We start from the raw sequence: 24,342 nt of genomic DNA, 5'->3' as shown, positions 1-24,342 counted from the left end.
ACATATTAAAGTATTAACACATAAGTGCCAATGAACCTGAATGAACTGTACAATGTTCTGGTTTATAAAGAGGTTCATTTAAAGCACAGTCAGGCACAAACTGGCTGTTAAGTAAGTGGATGTTCACTTCAGTTCTATGTTGTCAGCAGCAGTGCACCTGTTGCAAGGTGACAAGCTAGCATAATACACACTCAGAGCAATAAGTACACAGCTCTCAGATGATGTGAGGACACGCTGTCCCTGTCAGCTTCTCCTTACTCGTAATCTCAAAGAGTCTTACTCACTATTATAAATGCAAAAAAATCAAGTGCATACATAAAATGAACACTGGATTCATTAAACGTGCATACCTGCCTATTCTGTTTGTATCACCATGACGATGTTAGAAGATCAGGATCTAAACAAAGGGCTTTACATTACTTCTATAAGGAAACATGTTGTGGAGGGTGGAAACATGGAGGCAGGAAAACAGGAGAAAATGTGACAGAAGGAACCAAAAGACTATTGTCCGAGTCGGGAAGCCACAGCTTTCCAAAGTGTTTCCAGAACAGTGAGCACACTTTAACCCGGGAACACAAACTCACTGCAACCAACCATTCTCCTTGGTACTGCCAAGAAGACTTGGATGAATATCGATGACAGATAGTTTATGATAACAAAATATTGGAAAATGTACAAATTTTTTTTTTTTTTTTTTTTTTTTTTGCCTGTCCCGTTTGGCTCTTTTGCCATCAGAATTATTGTCTAAAGGCGAAGAAAGATGCCCAACGGATTTACTTTACCAAATGGACCATCCCAGCCTTGCCGTATTGGTCCATTTGATTCACCTTTTATTGTTTATTTTATTTTCACTTGCTAAATATGGGACAGACTTGACTGGGGAAAAGAAAGGGAGAAAGAAGAGGAAAGAAAAACAGCGGGGAAGAGGACGGGGAAAAAGGGCAAAAAACCAACAAAATAAGCAGACAAAAAATACATATATCGATCACCTGGATCACCTGTTGAGAAAGAAAAAAGAAAACAAGCAGAAGAAAAAAAAAAAAACAACATAATAAACAACATCACGATGATCTATGGGAATATAACAGTAAATACTAAATATTAAACATTATTGTGCAGCACGTAAGATCGACAGCGCACAGTGTGCTTTGAGGTAAATATATATATATATATATATATATATATATATATATATATATATATATATATATATATATATATATATATATATATATATATATATATATATATATATATATACAGTGGCTTGCAAAAGTATTCGCCCCCTTGAACTTTTCCACATTTTGTCACATTACAGCCACAAACATGAATCAATTTTATTGGAATTCCAGGTGAAAGACCAATACAAAGTGGTGTACACGTGAGAAGTGGAACGAAAATCATACATGATTCCAAACATTTTTTACAAATAAATAACTGAAAGTGGGGTGTGCGTAATTATTCAGCCCTCTGAGTCAATACTTTGTAGAACCACCTTTTGCTGCAATTAACAGCTGCCAGTCTTTTAGGGTATGTCTCTACCAGCTTTGCACATCTACAGACTGAAATTCTTGCCCATTCTTCTTTGCAAAACAGCTCCACAACTGCCCTGTGACGGCCTCAGAGGTTGTCTAAGAGAATATTGGGAGCAACAACACCACGAAGTCCAAAGAACACACCAGACAGGTCAGGGATAAAGTTATTGAGAAATTTAAAGCAGGCTTAGGCTACAAAAGATTTCCCAAGCCTTGAACATCCCACGGAGCACTGTTCAGCGACCATTCAGAAATGGAAGGAGTATGGCACAACTGTAAACCTACCAAGACAAGGCCGTCCACCTAAACTCACAGGCCGAACAAGGAGAGCGCTGATCAGAAATGCAGCCAAGAGGCCCATGGTGACTCTGGACGAGTCCATAATTTGTGTCACACACACACACACACACACACACATATACATATATACACACACACACACACACACACACACACACACATATATATACACACACACACACACACACACACACACACACACACACACACACACACATATATATATGTATGTATGTATATATATATATATATATAAAAAGAAAAAAAAACACCCATCTACGCCCCTGCGGGCGGTTTATCCTTCAAGCTCGGGTCCTCTACCAGAGGCCTGGGAGCTTGAGGTCCCCTCGCAATATCTTAGCTGTTCCCAGGACTGCGCTCTTCTGGACAGAGATCTCCGATGTTGTTCCCAGGATCTGCTGGAGCCACTCGCCTAGCTTGGGCGTCACCGCACCTAGTGCTCCGATTACCACGGGGACCACCGTCACCTTCACCCTCCACATCCTCTCGAGCTCTTCTCTGAGCCCTTGGTATTTCTCCAGCTTCTCGTGTTCCTTCTTCCTGATATTGCTGTCATTGAACCGCTACATCGATCACTACGGCCGTCTTCTTCTGTTTGTCTACCACCACTATGTCCGGTTGGTTAGCCACCACCATTTTGTCCGTCTGTATCTGGAAGTCCCACAGGATCTTAGCTCGGTCATTCTCCATCACCCTTGGGGGCATCTCCCATTTTGACCTCGGGACTTCCAGGTTATACTCGGCACAGATGTTCCTGTACACTATGCCGGCAACTTGGTTATGGCATTCCATGTATGCCTTGCCTGCTAGCATCTTGCACCCTGCTGTTATGTGCTGGATTGTCTCTGGGGCATCTTTACACAGCCTGCACCTGGGGTCTTGCCTGGTGTGATAGACCCCAGCCTCTATGGATCTTGTACTCAGAGCTTGTTCTTGTGCTGCCATGATTAGTGCCTCTGTGCTGTCTTTCAGTCCAGCTTTGTCCAGCCACTGGTAGGATTTCTGGATATCAGCCACCTCCTCTATCTGCCGGTGGTACATACCGTGCAGGGGCCTGTCCTTCCATGATGTTTCCTCGCCTTCCTCCTCTTTCTTGGGTTTCTGCTGCCTGAGGTATTCACTGAGCACGCTGTCAGTTGGGGCCATCTTCGTGATGTATTCTTGGATGTTCGTTGTCTCATCCTGGACTGTGGTGCTGACACTCACCAGTCCCCGGCCCCCTTCCTTCCGCTTAGCGTACAGCCTCAGGGTGCTGGACTTGGGGTGAAACCTTCCATGCATGGTAAGGAGCTTTCTTGTCTTTATGTCAGTGGCTTCTATCTCCTCCTTTGGCCAGCCTATTACCCCAGCTGGGTACCTGATCACGGGCAGGGCGTAGGTGTTGATGGCCCGGATCTTGTTCTTACCGTTCAGCTGACTCCTCAGGACTTGCCTGACCCTCTGCAGGTACTTGGTGGTTGCAGCTTTCCTAGCGCCCTCTTCATGGTTCCCATTCGCTTGCAGGATCCCCAGGTACTTGTAACTGTCCTCTATGTCTGCAATGTTGCCTTCTGGTAGTTCAATCCCCTCAGTTCTGACTACCTTCCCTCTCTTTGTTACCATCCGACTACACTTCTCCAGTCCGAATGACATTCCAATGTCATTGCTGTATATTCTGGTAGTGTGGATCAGTGAATCGATGTCTCGTTCACTCTTGGCATACAGCTTGATGTCATCCATGTACAGGAGGTGGCTGACAACTGCTCTGTTTCGTAGTCGGTATCCGTAGCCAGTCTTGTTAATGATCTCACTGAGGGGGTTCAGGCCTATGCAGAACAGCAGTGGGGACAGAGCATCTCTTTGGTAGATCCTGCACTTGATGGTGACTTGTGCTATGGGCTTGGAGTTGGCCTCTAGTGTTGTACGCCACATCCCCATTGAGTTCCTGATGAAGGCTCTTAGGGTCCTGTTGATCTTGTACAATTCTAGGCATTCCAGTATCCAGCTGTGGGGCATTGAGTCATAGGCCTTCTTGTAATCAATCCAGGCAGTGCACAGGTTGGTCAGTCTGGTCTTGCAGTCTCGGTTGACTGTTCTGTCTACCAGTAGCTGGTGTTTTGCGCCTCTGGTATTCTTGCCAATCCCTTTCTGTGCCCCGCTCATGTATTGACCCATGTGCCTGTTCATCTTAGCCGATATGATGCCTGACAGGAGCTTCCATGTACAGGGAGTGCAGAATTATTAGGCAAGTTGTATTTTTGAGGAATAATTTTATTATTGAACAACAACCATGTTCTCAATGAACCCAAAAAACTCATTAATATCAAAGCTGAATGTTTTTGAAGTAGTTTTAGTTTGTTTTTAGTTTTAGCTATTTTAGGGGATATCTGTGTGTGCAGGTGACTATTACTGTGCATAATTATTAGGCAACTTAACAAAAAACAAATATATACCCATTTCAATTATTTATTTTTACCAGTGAAACCAATATAACATCCCCCTCAGTGAGATCATTAACAAGACTGGCTACGGATACCGACTACGAAACGGAGCAGTTGTCAGCCACCTCCTGTACATGGATGACATCAAGCTGTATGCCAAGAGTGAACGAGACATCGATTCACTGATCCACACTACCAGGCTATACAGCAATGACATCGGGATGTCATTCGGACTGGAGAAGTGTAGTCGGATGGTAACAAAGAGAGGGAAGGTAGTCAGAACTGAGGGGATTGAACTACCAGAAGGCAACATTGCAGACATAGAGGACAGTTACAAGTACCTGGGGATCCCACAGGCGAATGGGAACCATGAAGAGGCTGCTAGGAAAGCTGCAACCACCAAGTACCTGCAGAGGGTCAGGCAAGTCCTGAGGAGTCAGCTGAGCGGTAAGAACAAGATCCGGGCCATCAACACCTCACGCCCTGCCCGTGATCAGGTACCCTGCTGGGGTAATAGGCTGGCCAAAGGAGGAGATAGAAGCCACTGACATAAAGACAAGAAAGCTCCTTACCATGCATGGAGGGTTTCACCCCAAGTCCAGCACCCTGAGGCTGTACGCTAAGCGGAAGGAAGGGGCCGGGGACTGGTGAGTGTCAGCACCACAGTCCAGGATGAGACAACGAACATCCAAGAATACATTGGGAAGATGGCCCCAACTGACCGAGTGCTCAGTGAATACCTCAGGCAGCAGAAACCCAAGAAAGAGGAGGGAGACGAGGAACCATCATGGAAGGACAGGCCCCTGCACGGTATGTACCACCGGCAGATAGAGGAGGTGGCTGATATCCAGAAATCCTACCAGTGGCTGGACAAAGCTGGACTGAAAGACAGCACAGAGGCACTAATCATGGCAGCACAAGAACAAGCTCTGAGTACAAGATCCATAGAGGCTGGGGTCTATCACACCAGGCAAGACCCCAGGTGCAGGCTGTGTAAAGATGCCCCAGAGACAATCCAGCACATAACAGCAGGGTGCAAGATGCTAGCAGGCAAGGCATACATGGAACGCGCCATAACCAAGTGGCCGGCATAGTGTACAGGAACATCTGTGCCGAGTATAACCTGGAAGTCCCGAGGTCAAAATGGGAGATGCCCCAAGGGTGATGGAGAATGACCGAGCTAAGATCCTGTGGGACTTCCAGATGCAGACGGACAAAATGGTGGTGGCTAACCAACCGGACATAGTGGTGGTAGACAAACAGAAGAAGACGGCTGTAGTGATCGATGTAGCGGTTCCGAATGACAGCAATATCAGGAAGAAGGAACACGAGAAGCTGGAGAAATACCAAGGGCTCAGAGAAGAGCTCGAGAGGATGTGGAGGGTGAAGGTAACGGTGGTCCCCGTGGTAATCGGAGCACTAGGTGCGGTGACTCCCAAGCTAGGCGAGTGGCTCCAGCAGATCCCGGGAACAACATCGGAGATCTCTGTCCAGAAGAGCGCAGTCCTGGGAACAGCTAAGATACTGCGCAGGACCCTCAAGCTCCCAGGCCTCTGGTAGAGGACCCGAGCTTGAAGGATAAACCGCCCGCAGGGGCGAGAGGGGTGTTTTGTTTTTCTTTTGTATATATATATATATATATACATACATACATATATATATATGTGTGTGTGTGTGTGTGTGTGTGTGTGTGTGTGTGTGTGTGTGTATGTATGTATGTATATATATTCTTGGCTATATCTATTTGTTCCATTTTTAGTGTGATGTTACACATGAAACAATGACTCTAGTCTCTCACAGTGAATTTATTCTGCTGCTCGGTATCGGCACACACAAAAACAAGTGTGTGCTCCACACTGAAACTTGGATTGCTGAACGACTATATGAAATCTTAGAATGTATTTTTAAGCATCTGCATACAAAAACTGAATAAACTTTACTGAGACGACTCAGGTGTGAAGTGATGGGCGGTTCAGCCAAACTTCAGTCTGAATAGAAAGAGCTTCACAGCTGATGAGCTTTAGGATAAAGCAGAGTGACACCTTCATGAAGAATAAAGACCCAACGAACTGTTGTTCTTCTAACAGCAGCAGCACAAATTCAGACCTAAGAAAAAGAAAATAAATCCTTCTACTGTACTGTGGCGCCATAAAATGCGTCGTCACCTCCTCAGCCAGCCATTTGTCAGCCTGAGCGCCCATTCAGAGAACATGTTGAAACCACATATTTCACTGGCCACCCCACGTGAAACACCCAACTTCCTTCACTGAGCTAAAAACACAATAGCTATTAGCTGCCTTCATTCAGGCTTATTTGCCAAATCTCTCACCCTCTTTCAAGTGCATGGCCGCCATATAAAACAGAGTGATTCACACCTTCACACACGTCATCTCCCATGTCACATCGTATCGCTCCTCCTTCTGCCAGGAGATGACCGAAGTTAAATACTCATGACTTTCTAAATATAATAGTTGACCCTGACATTTCTGACATGCGACTGAACTCTTCCCACATGGCTTAGGTCTCAAGTGAAAGCAAAAACAGAGACATAAAAGCAACACGTACTGAAAAAAAATCTGCCTTTCAAAGTAAAAGCATGTAAAAACAAAAATTACTCTGAGTGCCATAAATGTAAAACTGTAAAGCTGACACCTTCTATCATAAAGCTTGCTCACATTACCAACCAAATACGTCCTGTGTTTCTCTATATACACAAAAAAAGTTTCTTCCAGTTTCCGATTGCTTTCCAGGAAAAAACTATTCAAGTAAAAATAAGAAAAAAGAAAAAAAAATAAACTAAAAGGATAATAGTGTTGAGTATTATGCCACATGTTTTATTAGAAGATAGAGTGAAGGACAAACAAAAAAGGTTTTTGAATGTCTGAGAACCATTTTTGAACTTGATTAAGCATTTCATATCTTTTGAACTGTGACAAGGAACTTTCATTTTTGTGGATTAGCCATGTTCTGATAAAGAGAAGCTGATGTTTGCTTTTTATCTTGGTGGCTCGTTGTCTATTTGGCTTTTATTCCAGATCGACTAAAAATTCTTAACAAGAGCGTTTCGGAAAACCAGACAGTGCTTAGACAATCTGACCTCAGCTTTTAATCTCGTTCTGATAAACAATCAAACTAAAAGTGCTATTCTCCTGTAGGAATATTTTCATAGTTCTCAGAACTCTTGTAGAAAGTCCACGTTCTCAGAAGTCATTTTAAGATTTTGGGTAAAAGTGTAGGTGCTCTACAGAGGAATGATATAAGTGTGAGGTGACAGCGATTCAACAAGTGTGTCCACGAGCCACAGATGGGCCAGTCATTTATGGATGGATGGACTTTTTGTCTTTATTTAGTTAGTACGACTAAATGGAAAACTTAAAATAATAAGCTGACAAAAAATGTATGCACATGTTTGTGAAAATGTGGTTTTTTTTATCTTTTGCTTACAATGCAACACGATCCTACTGTTCAGTGCTCCTGACCTGGTGGAAGAGACTGGGCCAGCAGAGGGAGGTGCAGGGAAAAGCTGTGGCTTGCAGTTGCAGTATGGGAAACACAGTATGTAGAATGTAGTTTGACACTAATGCTGGCATGCTAGCAAAGATCACACTGGACTTTAACACCAAGTGTGAAGGCAGAAACTGCCATCATCTCCACACATGTACACACAACTGAGACGACAGCTGAATAACCGTTTTCTGTTTGAGGCTTGATCAGACAAACCGTTGTGGAGAAAAGTGACACGGCACAAAGAGACGTATTGGTGTAATAGTGAGGTTTTGCATGAGATTAAAGCATTCTGCAGTTGAAGTGCAATATTTCTCATCCTCTCAAAGGCTCTTTTCAGAAATGTTCAGGTTACCACTCTATCACAAGGTCATAAAAGGCGAGGTGACGATAAATTTCCCCCCGAGGTGACGATAAGGAGTCATAAAAGCACTGCTTCATCTTGAACTCCACCCTCTCTCTCTCCCTCTCTCTTCTTGGTTGCAAGAACCCCCAATGCTCTGTGTCAAACACACAGTCACCCCCAACCCCCCAGGGCTCATTAAAGGCTGCATTGTTTCCCGGGGGTCAGCCTGGGTTTCATTCCAAACTTTAACGCAAACCAGGAGATGCAAGTCAAACATTTTAAGCCCTGTTCAGTGTTCAACAAGCATCACCTGCATCTCCTCACTGAACCCCGTGTGTTCCAGGAAACGTTCACTGTAATAAATATAAAGAATCTGAGCAAATGAGCTGAATGTGCACGAACGGGGCTTTTTCAGTCAGAATGGTGGATTCCTGCAGGAAGGTCCCCAGGTTTGACCCTCTTTGAGCTGCATCATGCTGGGAACAGAGATGTATCGTGGCCAAATCTCTCTTTTGTCCACATCCCACAGACACAAAGGCTGATGTATAGTGTAAAGCAGCCTTTTGAGAGGCTGACAGAGCAGTACTTGCCAATGAAGGGTTTTCTCTTCAGGTTTTTGTCTCAGGCTTTCCATCACAATCATGCCCAGCTGAGACAGGGATCGGGGGTTGCAGGAATCTGCTGTACTTTTCCGCCGCCGACACGCTCCCTCTCTCCCGTCCCTCAGCCTCTCATTTTCCTCTTCGTATCTCTTTTTCTTCTCGAGCTTATCTCTCCTACCTGGGGCTCGAAGGAGGGGAGGATGTGCCCCGCGACTATGACAGGAATGTACATGACCACACTCACAGAGGTTAAAGGCATGCGAAGACCCTTTGGGACTCTGATCTGACATTCCTGGCGGCCGACACTGTGATGCTAATCTTGAAAGTGATGTGCATGCAGTTGCAGATCGGGCTCATCAGCGAGAACAATACTGACCTGTTGACATTGCTGTCTTGATAATATACACCCGCACTCAGAGGTTAAATCATTAGCATTGAGTAATACCACACCAAAGATAGGCTCCATATTAATGTAATGCTAATATCAGGAGCATGTAATGCCACTCTGTGACATTCTGAGGGAAAGAGACCACAGGAGTCTGACTCATTGTCTCAGCTTTGATTTCATCTGAAAGGAGATTTGAAATGTTTATTTAGCAAATGTTAATTCCACATAAGGTCTTGTGTCTCCATGTAAAGTGTGCTGGTGTTAGGTTTTTTAAAGCATGTATGCATGTTAGTAAAAGGCTGACAATACTCTACTTAAAAAAAACAAAACTTACCAACTGAACTACTGATAAGCCATCTATGGTTTAATGAGCTTTAAGAATTTAACTTAACAGAAAAAATGTTATTTCAAAATAATTTAGACTTTTTGTTTGAAATGTAACAGAAAAACTGTAATGCCACAAAAATGTGTTAAAAAAGGTAAAATCAGAGTTTTCTGTAGAACGAGCAGTAAAAACAGAAACGAAACACCAGATTTCAGGATTACTGCGTATTACTGATTTATGGTTCACAAAAATGTAACACCAGGAATACAGCACCTCTGTTTTTATCTTTGAACATGTATCCAGTGTAAAATTAACAATGTGCCAAAACAATAAAAAAGGCTGTTGTGAGTGAATACATCCGTGTTTCACTATCAAGTGAAACACTTTATTATGTAGCTGCTTCATGCTGCTCAAAAACAGCACTGACAGGCTGCTTCCTCATAGGAGGATTCATTGTAAGCCAAACTGAAATGACCTCACAAGCTCCCATTTATTACTCCCATGAACAGCATAGAATAACCAGGAAACTCGTGTCCAACTGAATGTTTCCCTCAGCCGCTCTTATTTTCTTTCTTTTTATGTCAAAGGAGTTGTGTGTTGAACAAGGATGAAAAAAAACTTTGTTGCCATAAATGTGCGACCGATGTGCAAATGTTGTTGCTTAGTACATGGAAACATCCACCATGTGACCGCTGAGCCACACAGACTTAATGATGATTTGACTGATGTTGATTACCTGGTGACATGTTTTACATGTGAGTCAGCCATGATAGAAACAAACAAACTGCTAAGACTTGTTTCCCTGTTGGATCCCCGCTCTTTGTTTTTTAAAGCAAACATTATTATTCCTCATCCTTTTCCCACTTCTTCCTGTATTCCCTCATGTCCAGACAGTTTGTGCCATCTCGGGAATTTGCTAACACTTGTGAGTCCTTATATTGATAATTTGACACATTTTTCTAAAAGGTTTTGTGGAAAAGTATCCAGCAATGCACCGGAGGAATGATTTGTTGTAGTGTCACAGTTCTCTGTTCCCTGCTCACAGATGTGTGTGTGCTGATCTGCACCTTGTTCCTCTCTCATTTGTTTTGCAGAGCAGTAAAGCTCAGCTTGTTTGGCCCTGAGCTTCTTTTTTTTTAATGACAGGTCTAAATTGCCAGTTCATCCTGATGCAGACCATGTGGGAAGTTTCACAGTCCATGCTTTGCGATACACAATAGCATAAAAGAGCTAAATCTGCTCTGTATTAAAATACAGGACCTCCTAAAGACAGTAGGATGACCTCCCGCTCCCATATAACACAGAGAAGGGGCCAAAACATTGTAAATTTGCCTGCATTAAAAATCGGATGCCAGTTTTGCCTCATTCTAAACAAACACGTCGCTCTCTGTAAATAATCCCAGAGGCAAAAACTGCATTTGCAAATCATCAGATAAGTTTTTTCCTGTTTGAGTGTGTGTCTGTGTTTGTCCTGGGGGAAGGGTGCAGGGGCAGTTGAAATAACACACCCTTGCAAAACAACAAGAAAGCAAAGATCCACAGCGCGATGGAGCTGGCGTTTGGCTTTACGAGGCCGGGGAGAGATGGCGGGTATCTCACAGTGAAATTAGGGGAAAAGCAGTGGTTGCAATGAGAAGCGTCTTTAGCCGTGTTATAGGTGAGCATTACTGAGTCACAGGAGTCCCTGACCTCCCCCCACTGTTACTATTGATCTTCACACAGCCTCTGTCCCCTTCATCCACATAAACAACCTCTTATGCTTGTTTTCTCCCTCTTCCTCATGATTAGTTTGGGCTTAATACAATCTTCCTCACACACAGAACTACTGCAAAACAGAAGGTGTTCATGTTGAGGTGCAGCAGTGCTATTTAACCCTAATTCAGCTTGAGCACAAACCAACCAGGCTGAGGGGATTAAAGGAGGGGGAGGGGATCAGTACAGTAGCATGCTTCCTCCACATGCCAAACCAAAGTCCTTAAAGGAAAACATCAATCGAAGGGCCAGAAAGTGCTGTGTGTCTGTGGACGTCCGTCCAATTTGTCCCAAGCCGAGATGAAACGTTGCATGACAGAAGCCCAAAAAGATACCCTCTCACGTGGGGTTGATATTAAGAGTGAGAAAGGACCCCATTCCAAATTCCTGCAATACAAGGAAGGGAAGGAGGAAGGAGGAAGGGAGGAGCAGCCGGGTGGTGTGGTGGGTGGAATTAAAGTGTGAAAAGTGCCAAAAAGCAGTTTGTTGTTTTTGACATTTTCTCTTGTCCCAGCACACAACATCATTTGCATAAAACAGCCAAAAGAAAGAAATAGGTAACAAGTAAGCAACATGCCAGAGAGCAGCACATATGGAGGTGCAGTGTGCAACTGCAGCAGGGAGCTACGTCACAACAGGCACATAAACAAAGTGCTGCAAGCCAGTGAGGCTCTGACAAGCTGGGATTTCTCTGCTCATTAGCCCGGCCGGAAAATCATTAACTAATTACAGCATAAAGGGCTTATCCTGCCAACCTGCACACACGCAGTATGCATCACATTTTTATTCAAACTCAAAATATTAGATAGAAACCAATACTGCAGTTTGAGATACATACATTTCAAATATATTCTCAGTTCCACTCAGATGTAGTTAAACTACCTGTAAGTGGGACGCATTCAGAAAAGAAAGCGATCCTTCCTTACCTTCCCATGTATCCATTTCATGCTTCTCCCAGTCTGCCTGGACCCCATTCAAGCATGGACTCTGCTAAAGGAAAAAGCCACTGGGCCTGCTCTCCACATTGCTCTCGGTTTCTTTCTCTGCCCCGCTCCTCTGTTCTCTCCCCCACCAACCTCTTTCCTCGACAGCCTGCCCCTCTCTGACCGCAGAGAGACCAGCAACACCACTGGTCACTTTACTGCCTGGTCACATGACCGGCAAGAGTTCAAGCCCCCGGGGTCACCGCTTGGCTTGTGGTCCAATGACAGCTAGGGGTTATCTGAGTGGAAATGATAGTCCTATTTTCACTGGCGTTCAACAATGCTGCCCCCGCCCTTTCTTCCCAGCCCTCACACCCAAATTAGCCTCCCCTTTAACTGCGCCTCTGGCACTTGGGAGGAGGACGTGCATGCCCGAGCATAAACACAGGTTCAAGCTGGCAAAACACAATGACATTAACTATATGAAACGCTCAGCGAAACAGGGGAAGCAGGTTAAAGCTAAGGTTTCTCACCTTGCTTGGTTACAACACAGCAGGAAGCCAAACAGCAGCGCACAGAGCCACTTTGTGTTCCTGCACATTCCCACCTTTCACATGTTTTCATGCTAAAGCTGCCGTCCGATCTCTAAACCACACTAATGCTACGTGGATTAGAGTAAGGATGCTAACCAGGAGCCGCGAAGGTTCTGCTTACTGATTTCACAACACGGTGGAAATATTTATTATCTGATTATGAGTCATTTAGCAGGGTCAGCAGGAGTTTAACCAAACACCTTGGTGAGAGCCGCAACATCCCAGCTCCATTGTTGTGTTGCATGTTGGCCTTCCTACCATTTAGAAGTCGACCAAACCATGTTAGCAGTTAGGAGCTATCCAAAGAAAAAGCACGGGCGACAGTAATCGATCATTTAAAATGAAAATTTGTTTTTAGTATTTAATACATTTGGCAAAAAGAAAAATATTTACAGATGCATTTAAATGATAATTCTTGCATTTGCCTCTCCAAATTTTCTATAGATGTCCTAATAATAGGACCACTTTACTTCATGATTACAGTGGTCAAACACCTAATATCACAGGAGCCCTAATGCATCCTTTCCCGTTATCAGCCCCAAAATCCACTGTGGGCTGAGCTCTTCTTCTCTGGACGACCTGCTGAAGTTCAAGCATCAGAACATGTTGCTTAAGAGCAATAATTGTTGGTCTGAGCATTTCAGAATCTGCTGATCAGCTGTGAGGCAAAAAGGAGCATTTGCCTCTCAATGATTTATTTCTTTGCATATTTGTTGAACCTAACAAACAAATTGTAACATTAGAAATAACCTGAGTAAAAACAAAATGCAGTTTCAATTTTAAGTTATTCTAAGGTGTGAAAAAGTAACTTTGACTGATCCAGCTGGAGGGTTTTCAGGCATGAACGGCCTATAAAATTCATCGCAAAGCATCTCAGTCTGATTCAAGTCCAGACACTGATGCGAGCACTCCAAATCCTTCATTCAGTTAGTCAGAGGTGAATGTGCGGATGTGTTTCGGAACAATGCAGGGAACAAACTGATGCCTGAAGTTTTTCCTTTAGGATTTTCTCATAGAGAGCAGAATTCGTGGTTCCATCAACTGACTCCATCAATATATAGTTTGATAATGTGTAAGAATATCTGTGTGTTACAGTAGCAGTGGTTGGGCAACAAACACAAAATCTAAGTGAATCTGTCAAGAAGAGAGAGAGAAAACCTAAAAGTGTGTCGTCTGCTGGTGAGCAAACGTAGCTTTACACTACGAGAGTCTGTACGTGTCGTACGAAGGACCTGACCAGTATATTTGTACATGCACGTTTGAGTATTCCTCACCAGGGGACAAAGGGAGAGAAAACCATCCTGAACCTGCAAATTTTACACATGCAGATTTTTGCTGACATACAGAGATTTGTGGAGCTGACAAGATAAAACCTTTGTTCTCATAGCAACCCTTTATTTACTTTTATAGTCCTGCTTAAGAGACATTTTCAAAGGTTATGCACAGGAAGCACAGCAGCACACAGCGTCTCCTTGGCAGGAAGAAACAACTTTAATGCTAACAGACACAGGCTTTGTTGGTATACAATATTTTTACTCCCCAAGTGGAATCAGCTCGATACTGATGACAAATCAAACCTGGGCCGTGCAGTGGGGGAGGGATGTACCATGTGTCACCCTTGACCTTAGCAGTTATCCTCCCACAGCATAATCAGCCATGTTGCCTTTAACCTTGAAGTCAATGGGAGACAAAACAGCGCCGAGCGCCCTATCTGTGGTCATGAGGAGGGAGGCGCTACCTGGGATGGGCCACTGTGTGTGTGTGAGAGAGAGTGTGTGTGTGTGAGAGAGAGTGTGTGTGTGTGTGTGTGTGTGTGTGTGTGTGTGTGTGTGTGTGTGTGTGTGTGTGTGTGTGTGTGTGTGTGTGTGTGTGTGTGTGTGTGTGTGAGAGAGAGTGTGTGTGTGTGTGTGTGTGTGTGTGTGTGTACAGCAGTCCAACATTTACCAGTTTAAAATGATCATTCTTATATAAAAACTCTTTTCTTTTCTTAAACAGATAAATAATAATAAGCAGAAATGTGCTTTTAGATTAAATTAGCAAAATCTTATTTATTCATTTTTTGGTTTTTCTGTCACTCAGAGGTTCAGACTGTCTTTGAAACAGACCACACATATCTATGCTGCTTGGCATTGAATATGGCACCACGGTCATATTTGATTAAATATATAACACAAATCACACTGAGTGGAAATGAACAGACAGACATGCAAAACATTAGAAGTCCCTGTATCGCATGTGCATCTTTGATAGTTGTGTAGCTTTTGTGATGCATCCGTGATGCAGTTTCACTCTTTGCCTACTGAAGACCTCACAGACTCACTGCTGAGACATAAATGTAACATGTCTTTTGCTCATGGGGCAAATAGCAAACATGTCATCGTCTCCCATCTCTGGAGCTGAGTCGAGGTTAAAGTAGCAGTACTAAATAAACATAGTAAGAAGGGTTTGTCTGCATGTGCACAGCTCTTATTTAACTTGAACTTTGAAGCCGTGTTAAACTGACAGTAGATGGGTGCAGCTACAAACTTGAGCAGGTGATTTGATGAAGGATTTAGTGATTTATTTAAACCAGAGGTGGTTTTGATTTGATTACAGTAAAAAAAAAAGTTTGTTTGGGTTGCAACATCACTTTCTTGCTCGTTGTGTGTGTGCATCAGAAAGGAGCTCGTATATCTCTATCATCTTTACTACTGTTATCAACTGTCTTTGATAACAATCTGAGTCTTTACACAGACATGCTTTTAATGAGATTTTAGAGCATCTATTCTAGTATTACAGAGTTTTTAGTATTTATGTTGTTGCAAATACAAGTTTAAGTCTCATGCAGTTAGGTTCTGCACTGCCTGTATTGCGTTCCTCTTTAGTTCAGCAGCCTCAAACACTTCCTTTAATGAGTCTGTATCGGAGTTTTTCCTTCCCACTATCGCCAAGTCAGCTGCTTATGTGCACTACAAAGATAAAACTGAACTGATATACAAAGTGAACGAGGAGCCAAGGTTGCAAAGCAATGCACAGGTTGGGCAGCAGCTGGATGAAGGAAAACTATCATCTTCAGCAACACTTCAAACAATATGTTCACAGGATCACAGCGCTGTCATAATGGTACTTCATTATCCCAGTACACTTAACTGTTGTAGTTACATGCCAGGTCTGTTGCCAGGTTACACACCTAACTCAGATGTGGCAGTTACCTTGGCTACGGCTGCATAACAGCATAGCTAAAATCAAAGAACATCTTCCTGCTTTTGTCTGCGGCATTAGGACACAAAGTGTTGTCATCACATACTGTGCTATAAAACCTTTTACTATAAAACGATGTTACATCTAAAAGACTTTTTGAGACTCACGCTTCAATTTACTAAAACTAAAGACAGAGTATGTATATAACATGTATATGAGAATGTGGCAGTCCTGTTCTCTGTACTGGCCCTGAGCTGTTGGCTATGCTGACACTGTATGAAATCCCTTTTAACTGTAACTACACGTCGGGTCAATGCAGTGTAGGGTTAAAGGATGTCGATATCAGGCTTCCTCTCACAGCTCTGAGACCAGATTAAACAACCAAATCATCAAACTCTATGCATAGTTTGATGTTTGCCTCGACGTCACATGATGAAAAAGACAAATTCTTAGCATTTTAGCCTCTCATAAAACATGCAGTTGTGATACTGTATGTTTGCATATAGGCTGCATAACATTTTGAAAACAAATCAAAGTTCTGTACCTAAATGCTGATGCGGTACAAAGTCAGCTGGAATGAGCTGTTTTGTGGCTTGTTTGCTTAATTTCCCTGAACATTTGGGTAACAAAGGGCATTGCTTTGGTTGAGCTCCCTTCCCCCTCTCCACACTGTCACAAACCTCTCCACTCTTCAGACAAAGAGCTTCAAGAAAAACAGGCGGCACAGCTCTTGCTCTCCTGCAAACATACACACCATTTCTCTAAGCAACCGGCAGCATCCATCGATTCTAGCATTTGAGCGAAACACTGAAACGCAGACAGGCAAACCCACAGCGCTTCATTTTTGACTGTTGTTAACACTTAGCTTTCATTCTTTTCCCTTCAGAGCTTTGAGGTTCTGATCTACAGACTAAAACCTGCCTAAAGGCCAGCACAGAAACCTTCACAAACTTCTCCTAATAGCAAAGTTGTTCTCAATGATAAATGTTCAGAGGACCAAATAAAAGCCGCTTACAAATCCTTCTCTTGTGTTTTGGTAAATCCATGCGTCCTTTGGTTGCAGATGAATGAGACCACATCGAGGGTGGGATTTTCATGAGTTACACACAATTTTATTTTGGACCCACACACCTAACAAAAAAGACTGAATAACAGTTTCGTCTCCAACTCAATGTATTCAATAACAACTTCACCAACCCAACAAGTCACCTCAGCTTTACTGTTCTATAAGGACAGTGTCAGATTACAGTCAACGTTTCCTGATGTTCAGATCATCAACAGCTGGGTTTCTAACACTGTACTACTAATACTGTAATATTGTACTGCCAGAAGAGCCGAACTGCTGATGATTTGTTGTATTTCTTATTAAATATAAATCAGTCACAACAGTCACAGTCTGACCTTCGGTCAGTCAAATCTCACGGTTCATGATCCAAGCACCATGTGGTAACACGTAGTTAATTTTCTATAGGAGGCTGAAAAATCGTGGAAGCCAGTAGAATAAACACTTTGATTCATGATTAAAATCAGTGTTGGGGGTAATCGTTTGGTGATGAAGGGATCCATGCAGCTGCTCTCTCGCTGGACTCCCAAAAGGCAGATACAGTAAAACTGAGGTGACCTGGTCACCAGATTTCACTGAGTGAAAGTCAGTCTTCTTTCCTTTAGTTATGTTTGTAATTTATTTTACTTCATTTCTAAATATGTCATCCATATAAAAACAGGTTGACTCATCTGCTGGTCAAACTCTGAGTGCAGTCGGGGGTTTGGACAGCGTGGGGCTCATCACATTCAATCTGAATGAAGCACAGCATGCTGCATGCTGCATGCTGCATGCAAAATACAAAACATGCTAATTTTATGTTGTTTGGATCTACATTAGCATGATCAGTGTATGTAGATACTAATATAAACAATCTCATGGGATCTGTTTATGGAAGCAACACGGGGAAGAAAATCCCCGTAATAATAAAGTCCCATAATGTAAAGGATTAAACAACAAAAGGTTTTCAACTACATGTTGGTACACATTTGTTACCAAAGCTGCAAGTTCTCCCAGTTATGTTTGGGCTTCTGAAAAAGACGGACGATGTATAAAAATAGCTGTTGTTCATAAACGGGAATATTTTTGAATGAAAGCTGAAAGTCTGCGCTTCATTTAAATTACAGAAGGAAACTTACAGAAATGATGACGTCTAAGCATTAATGGACCAGACTATTAGCTTCTAAAGACCATCTTAAGGTCGGATCTACCTAAAAGAAATGTTTAGCAGCCAGTTTCTCTCGCTTATTTTACATTTTCACATAACATTAACTTGGGCCTTTCCCACTTTGAGTAACTCGGTGTTTTTCCAGTCGTTGCTCCAGGTTGCTGACATTCCTCGAGCTCTGGTTGCCACATCGCTGCGTGTCCGTTCCTCTGCAGTCACCACTCTCTGCTGAGCTGGATAACTTTTCTTTAAGTAGTTTTCAGTAGTTGCACATTAAATATAAACATATAAAAACAAAGCAAATAATGGATCCAAAATGTAGCAAAAGAAAAAATAAGATAAAAAAAGAAAAAGCTAGCAGGTTGCGTAACATCTGCCTGTCACCAAGCAGCCAGGAGGATCTCCATTTTGCATCAGGCCAAACAATCACACTGTGATATGAGCTCAGTATCTCACAGCCTTTCAGAAATCCATCTAACAGTAATATTACTGGCTGTAACACTAACACTCACTCTAACAAGTCCAAATGAGGCTGCATGTCAAACAACAGCGTAACCTTCAGTGTAGATCTTCCTCCAGCCAACCTGAAGATCGAGTGTTATTAATAGCTCCTTTGGCCGGCCTCATCCACTACCTCTTCTGTGACCAGTTTCCCAGAATTCCTTTGATCCCGATTACAAAACCCCAGCAAACACTGGTCTGTGGTCTCTCTGTAGCTCTGCTTTAATAGAAATCTCTCTGTATGACTGCTGGATGGACACACCAGCGACTGCAGAACAAGCTCTTGAATTGTCAGAGACAAAAACCCTGATGTTGGCATTTAATGGTCTCAAACTCCTGCACAGCAGAAAATATCCAACATCAGAGCTGCAATGTGCCTTTACACACAGGAGGAACCTTTAACGTTCGACCAAGGTGAAGTGCAACACTTTGGCCTCTGTTTCACACACATATTCAGATATTCCTGCACTGGGAAGTCAGAGTGGATGTTTCCATCATTATGCCAACCATTCATTAAACACATGGAAGGTTAAAACATCAAAGTTCAATGACTAACAGTCAGTTTATACGAGAAACTGTTCATTCATGTAATTCTACTTTCTGTTAAAAGTCCGTTTAAGAGAACAAAGTAACCCAGACTTTTAAAAAGAGGCCTTCATGTTGATGGAGGCTGATCTTAATCATTACCCAGGATGACTCATAAATATGACGCTTCATGGTTTCCTTTGGTGCCATCACTGTGTGAGCACGGCTGTCAGGTCGGACTGCAGATGTTAACATATGCGACGAGACAGCTGCATGTTGCTAATGACAGACATGCAGAGGAACAGCGGACTGCATGTAATCCAGCAAGGCACTTTGCATTTCTGCAGACTGATTCAAGTTGGTTAATCTTTGATGAACTTTTTGCTTTTTTTATGTAATTAAAACCAAAAGTACACCATGAAATGAAACTGGTTTCTAAAGTGCCTGCCCTTGGAACAAGCCTATGAACACAACATGTGACTCTTTATATTTATCAGCTTATATTTGAAGCAAAAATGAGTCCTGCATCACTCTGTTTCTGTTCTGTTCCTTCAGGTGACTTTAAGTATTTCTTATGGGACACTTATAGTTTCTGTAATACTGTTAGCTCTGTAAAGTTTAAATACAAAAAATCTCTGAGAGCTCACTCAATCTTTTTATTCCATATGAAACCAAAAACCTAATCAACAGTCTGCTCTTCCTTCATTTAGCTTTTATTTTGAAAAAATGAATATTGACCAGTTTTCATGCTCAAGCTGTGGGAACAGTGGGCCAAGTCAGCATGACAAAAGGTCAAAGGTGAAATCATGCCTTCGTCACAAGATTGAGGACAGGAGGAGGGACTTCCCCCATGCCGTGATTTTTTCCACACTGAGTTTCAAGCACAATTTCCCAAAAGTGACAACACACCACTGTTTGACCGACGCCCTCTCTCTCTCTCTGTATTGATTAGTTGGCAATAATTTAATAGCAAAGTCATTAAGATTACATGTTAATCCTTCCCGGTGCGAAACTCGGGTACTGTATGTTCTGCTATAAAACACATGTAATATCACGACCCTGTACCCTGTCAGCAGTTATTACAGATTCTCTGTTTCAGATTTTGTTCTGCCATCATATATAAATATATCAGTAGTAAGTAATGTGATTACTTGCCTAAGACAAATGCAGTAGTATTTACTGCTTTACAGACAAATGTGTGGTTTACAGATGTCAATGATGTTGAATAATGGGTTTTTTTCCAGAACATATTTTACATTACAGCAGTAACCTTGGTAACCACACAGTCACTTGTTCCCGTTGTTAATACACCTTCTAGAATGTGAAATATCCTAAATCAGAATTCATGCAAGCAGCTGCATGACTTTGGTTTTATGCTGCCTTTAAGCCCAGTGGGAAACAAAGGACACGTGTATATCATTTCACCAAAGCACTGAAAGATGTTACCTCGTTAAAACAAAACATTCTGTTGCACCATCACATCATCGTCAGGCTACAGTGGTGATGGAGGTGCTGTACTGCGACAGTACCACCATCCCCCAGCAGAGGGCAGTCACACACAGACACAGAGCCCCTCTGAGCTCTCCCTCAGAAGACAAAGAGCCAGATAAGTCAGCAGCATGAGGTGACTTGTTCACTCACAGATATCAACAATCTGCAGAGCAGCGTGTGACCACAACCATCACAATGTATAGATGTGGGCCGGCAGCTTTGAGGGAGGAGGGTGCTGAGGGCTGCTTCGCCTCCTGATCGTCTCATCTACAGCCAAACAGCCAGTGCCACCTTTGATGTTTGCTTTCTCTTACCAGAAGCGCTTTCTTTTCCACTGGTGGACGACTGCTTTGGATCAAAGTACAGATATTTGTATGAGGCTGTCAAAAGCCCGTTTACATAATTCGTTTGCTTTGGAGACTGAAAATGATTTTCACAGTTCTCTGTAGCAGCTTTGTAAGAGTACAGCAGCACAATTATGCTTCAAAGTGCTCACATAGCTCAAACCAATACAGACAAGCCCAAACGTACAACCTGCAGTCGGGGTTTAGAGTGGAGACCCCACCCCAAACTTCACTGACACGCAGCCTGTACAAAACAGCTGGGGGCACCAACACCCACCGTGAAACTCGAATGCAGACTATCTGTCTGAATGCCACGAAGCAGCGAGCAGACGTAAACCTCACACCTTTATTTTGAAGGAGGGTGAGACAATAAGATCGCTGCGCTGTGTCGGGTTCACAGGTGAGTCTGGCAGCACGGCGCCTGCTACGCCATCTTCAAAAGCAGTGCTGCTGAAGCTCGAGTGGGACTGGGGCCTGTCATGTTACAGTGGGATCCCAACTCATTTCCCACTCCATCTGTCACCGCCCCAATCTTCACCCCCCACCTCTACCCCCAGTCTTTTGTCTGTCTGTTTTTGGGGTTTGGCAACTCACTTTGGTGATTTTTGGGGGTTATTTTTGGAGGAGGCGGGGGGGCTAAACATATTTGAGAGGACGTAAGCGTGTTGGATGCTTTGAGAACATTTCTGGAATTCCCTCAAAGGCAGATTTTAAAATGGCAGCCATTGCCTGAACTCAGGGGAGAGTCTCGATGTGGATATCTAAGATTTAAAGACCGGCAACCTTCAGCTCTGAGGTCTGGACGACATCTGGCTAGAATATTTGGACATCTCATGCTGACAGAGGTAAAAACCCAAAGTGGTGGCACTGGGAGGCCGTCTTCTACAGTGGCTAACAATAGGAGGTCCCAACAGTTTCGCCTCTTTAGCCCTTCCCCTCCCGTATCCCTCATCCCTGCTTTGTCCACATCGAGCTCATCCCTTATTTCTCTCACCCCCCCCATACACTCCCACAGCCACCCCCTCTCCATCCCACTCTATCTCTTAACCCCCCCAACCTCCCCCCACCCCATTCTGTCCAGCCCTCCTCTTCTTGCTCCAGAACTGTCAGATGTCATTAGCTGCTTTCACGCTCATGGCCTGTAGGAATAACAGCCGTGAACCTCGCCGAACAGCGCCATTCTCCTGCTCCAGTTAGTTCTCCACTCAGCACAGGATGTTGCACAAATACCAATGTTATTCATGTCGTGGCCCCTTCACTTACACAACATGCCCCAGCAAAAGGGCAGAGTTAGGCGGACGCAAATCTCAGCGGAGAAGGTCACGGCGCCGGGTAAAGATGCGCCCGTGTTGTATAACACGGTCACGCTCGCTCGCAATTATCAGCTCGTCCCACAGATTCACGGATCAACCCACGGCTTTGCAAAGATCTGCCTCACGTGGATCAAAAAACAGATCAACTTCTTATCTTCTTATGGAGCCACGGGCTCGAACGTTTTTTTTTAATATATCATGCTCAGCTTATTCCCCATAAAGTTTCAGCTGCGGGGCAAGTTGTGCTTAGCATTAGAAGCCCACTGTGACCAATGAGCTGGAAAATGTGCAGAAGTTTTTATTGTGCATAGAAGCATTCTGCCATGGCATGCATACATGTAACAGACGCTCCATACAGACTGTTGATTTGCACGCTGAAGCGTCAGCAGACTCTGTCTTCAGGTTTGACGGTGCACACGTCCACTGATGGTCAGTAGAAACCGCAAAGGGGAAGAGCCAAACCACACTAGCATCCCTCGGGGTGAACAAACCCAAACACCTGAAACTAATGTAACCCAACTTGGGTGGAGACTGTTTGTCACGGTAAGAATGTGCAAATTTTATCTACTCTGTAAAAATTTATTAATACGCTGGAACGTTACACACGGGTGCAAAGGAATGTTTGCATGTTTAAGGCTACAGGAAAACATTCCTCGGGGGAGGGGGTGATCTGAAGCCTGGGCGATGCAATTATCAGTTTGGCGAGTGAGCACAGATAGATTAATACAAACACGAGGAGAGCGCAATTTCTCATCACTCCGTACTCGACAAGCCCAGCATGGAAGGAAGGCTTAGAGGCTAATAATCAAAGCAGATTAGCCCATGCTCTGATAGATGCTACGCAAGCCTGCTAATCATCCGAGTGATAACCATGAATCATCCAATCACAGTCAGAAATAAGCAGTGTGTTTCAAATTAGGATTTTGATTGAATGATCGCTGTATCAGCAGCCATCAGAGTGGCTCTCTTTGACTTCCATTTGCCTTCTCCAGCCCACGTCGCAGTAATTCCTCAGAGTTAATACAGTATGTGTAAGTCGGTGCATATTAAGCGAGCCAGAGGAGGGTGGGCGGAAACACTGGAGCTACAGAGAACCGCTGTGACTGTGATCTCCGGCCTACCCGCCCTGTGATTTAGCCTCAAAATGACAGACTCGCCCCTCGTCGGGCTACTAGCGCAGAGCTAATGACATGCTGCATGCGCTAACATGACTATTAGCCCACTCTGAGCAGCAGGAACTGACAGGAGCACAATTCTGTCATTACTCCCCAAGGAGATCTCTAATCAGAAAGGCAGAGACACCAGGAGACGCCGGTCTCGCTGGATTCAGCGTGGAGACAAAGAGGTAACGGGCTGGCTGCGTCTCACCTCGGCCTTTAGGAGCCCTGCATGCAAATCTCAGGGGACGTGATGGGAACTTGTACCGGCAGTAAACATTGCTGTTCGTGTGTTTTTTTTTTCGCAGACATGCTTTCTAAGAAATGGTTAATGTTACTGAAAGGCTGGATTTGAACTAGAACCATGATCTAATCTGATAAACCTACCAAAGCTAACCTGCAACCACAAACTTCTGCCTGTGGCTTTTTCCTGAACAGCAGCAGTGTGGACACAGCATCCCGGAAGTAGGTGCTGTTACTAGCAAACTACACACAAGTATAGCAGTAACCAACTCTAAAGGCCTTTAGACACTGAACACATGTCATCATCAGCATGCTTCTTAGTTCAGGGATATAATCAGCTGTTCATGAGCACATGTGGAAGGCTGATCAGTACCAAGGCCGTGCTCTTACATTTGGAAAGCTGAACTCACCTACCCAACTAACCGAATATACAGCTGCTTTGTGTTAATGCTGCTCCTCCAGGTGCTAAAGTTAGCTCCACTTTGCTGCCTGCTTGCACAGAAGAGGTCTGAAGTGGCGCTTTTAATATTTAAATAGAGAGTTCTCCTGTACCTGCTGCTCTGACACACCGCACATTGTATAATGTCCATAACCTTCTGTGGATTTACAATCACAGATGTCCCATGTTGTACTTGTTACCAGTAACTGGGTGCTGATGAATGGTGAATC

General features: G+C 43.6%; 1 protein-coding gene across 2 annotated transcripts in view; it reads right to left on the bottom strand.

The window, feature by feature from the left end:
• Positions 1 to 24,342, bottom strand: part of nr6a1a (nuclear receptor subfamily 6, group A, member 1a) — a 130,134-nt gene that overhangs the window by 22,012 nt on the left and 83,780 nt on the right. Inside the window, exon 1 of one of the 2 annotated variants that reach the window (XM_039620541.1) lies at positions 12,120 to 12,385. The exons of the other annotated variant lie outside the window; for it this stretch is intronic. Within the exon in view, the coding sequence (XP_039476475.1) occupies positions 12,120 to 12,135 (16 nt within the window). The 5' untranslated portion in view covers positions 12,136 to 12,385. Of the gene's footprint in view, positions 1 to 12,119; positions 12,386 to 24,342 lie in introns of those variants that run through there. 2 annotated transcript variants of the gene reach the window in all.

This window comes from Oreochromis aureus, linkage group 12 (genome assembly GCF_013358895.1).
Source record: "Oreochromis aureus strain Israel breed Guangdong linkage group 12, ZZ_aureus, whole genome shotgun sequence".
NCBI classification, from domain to species: Eukaryota; Metazoa; Chordata; class Actinopteri; order Cichliformes; family Cichlidae; genus Oreochromis; species Oreochromis aureus.
This window is presented reverse-complemented; position numbering and strand designations above follow the sequence as displayed.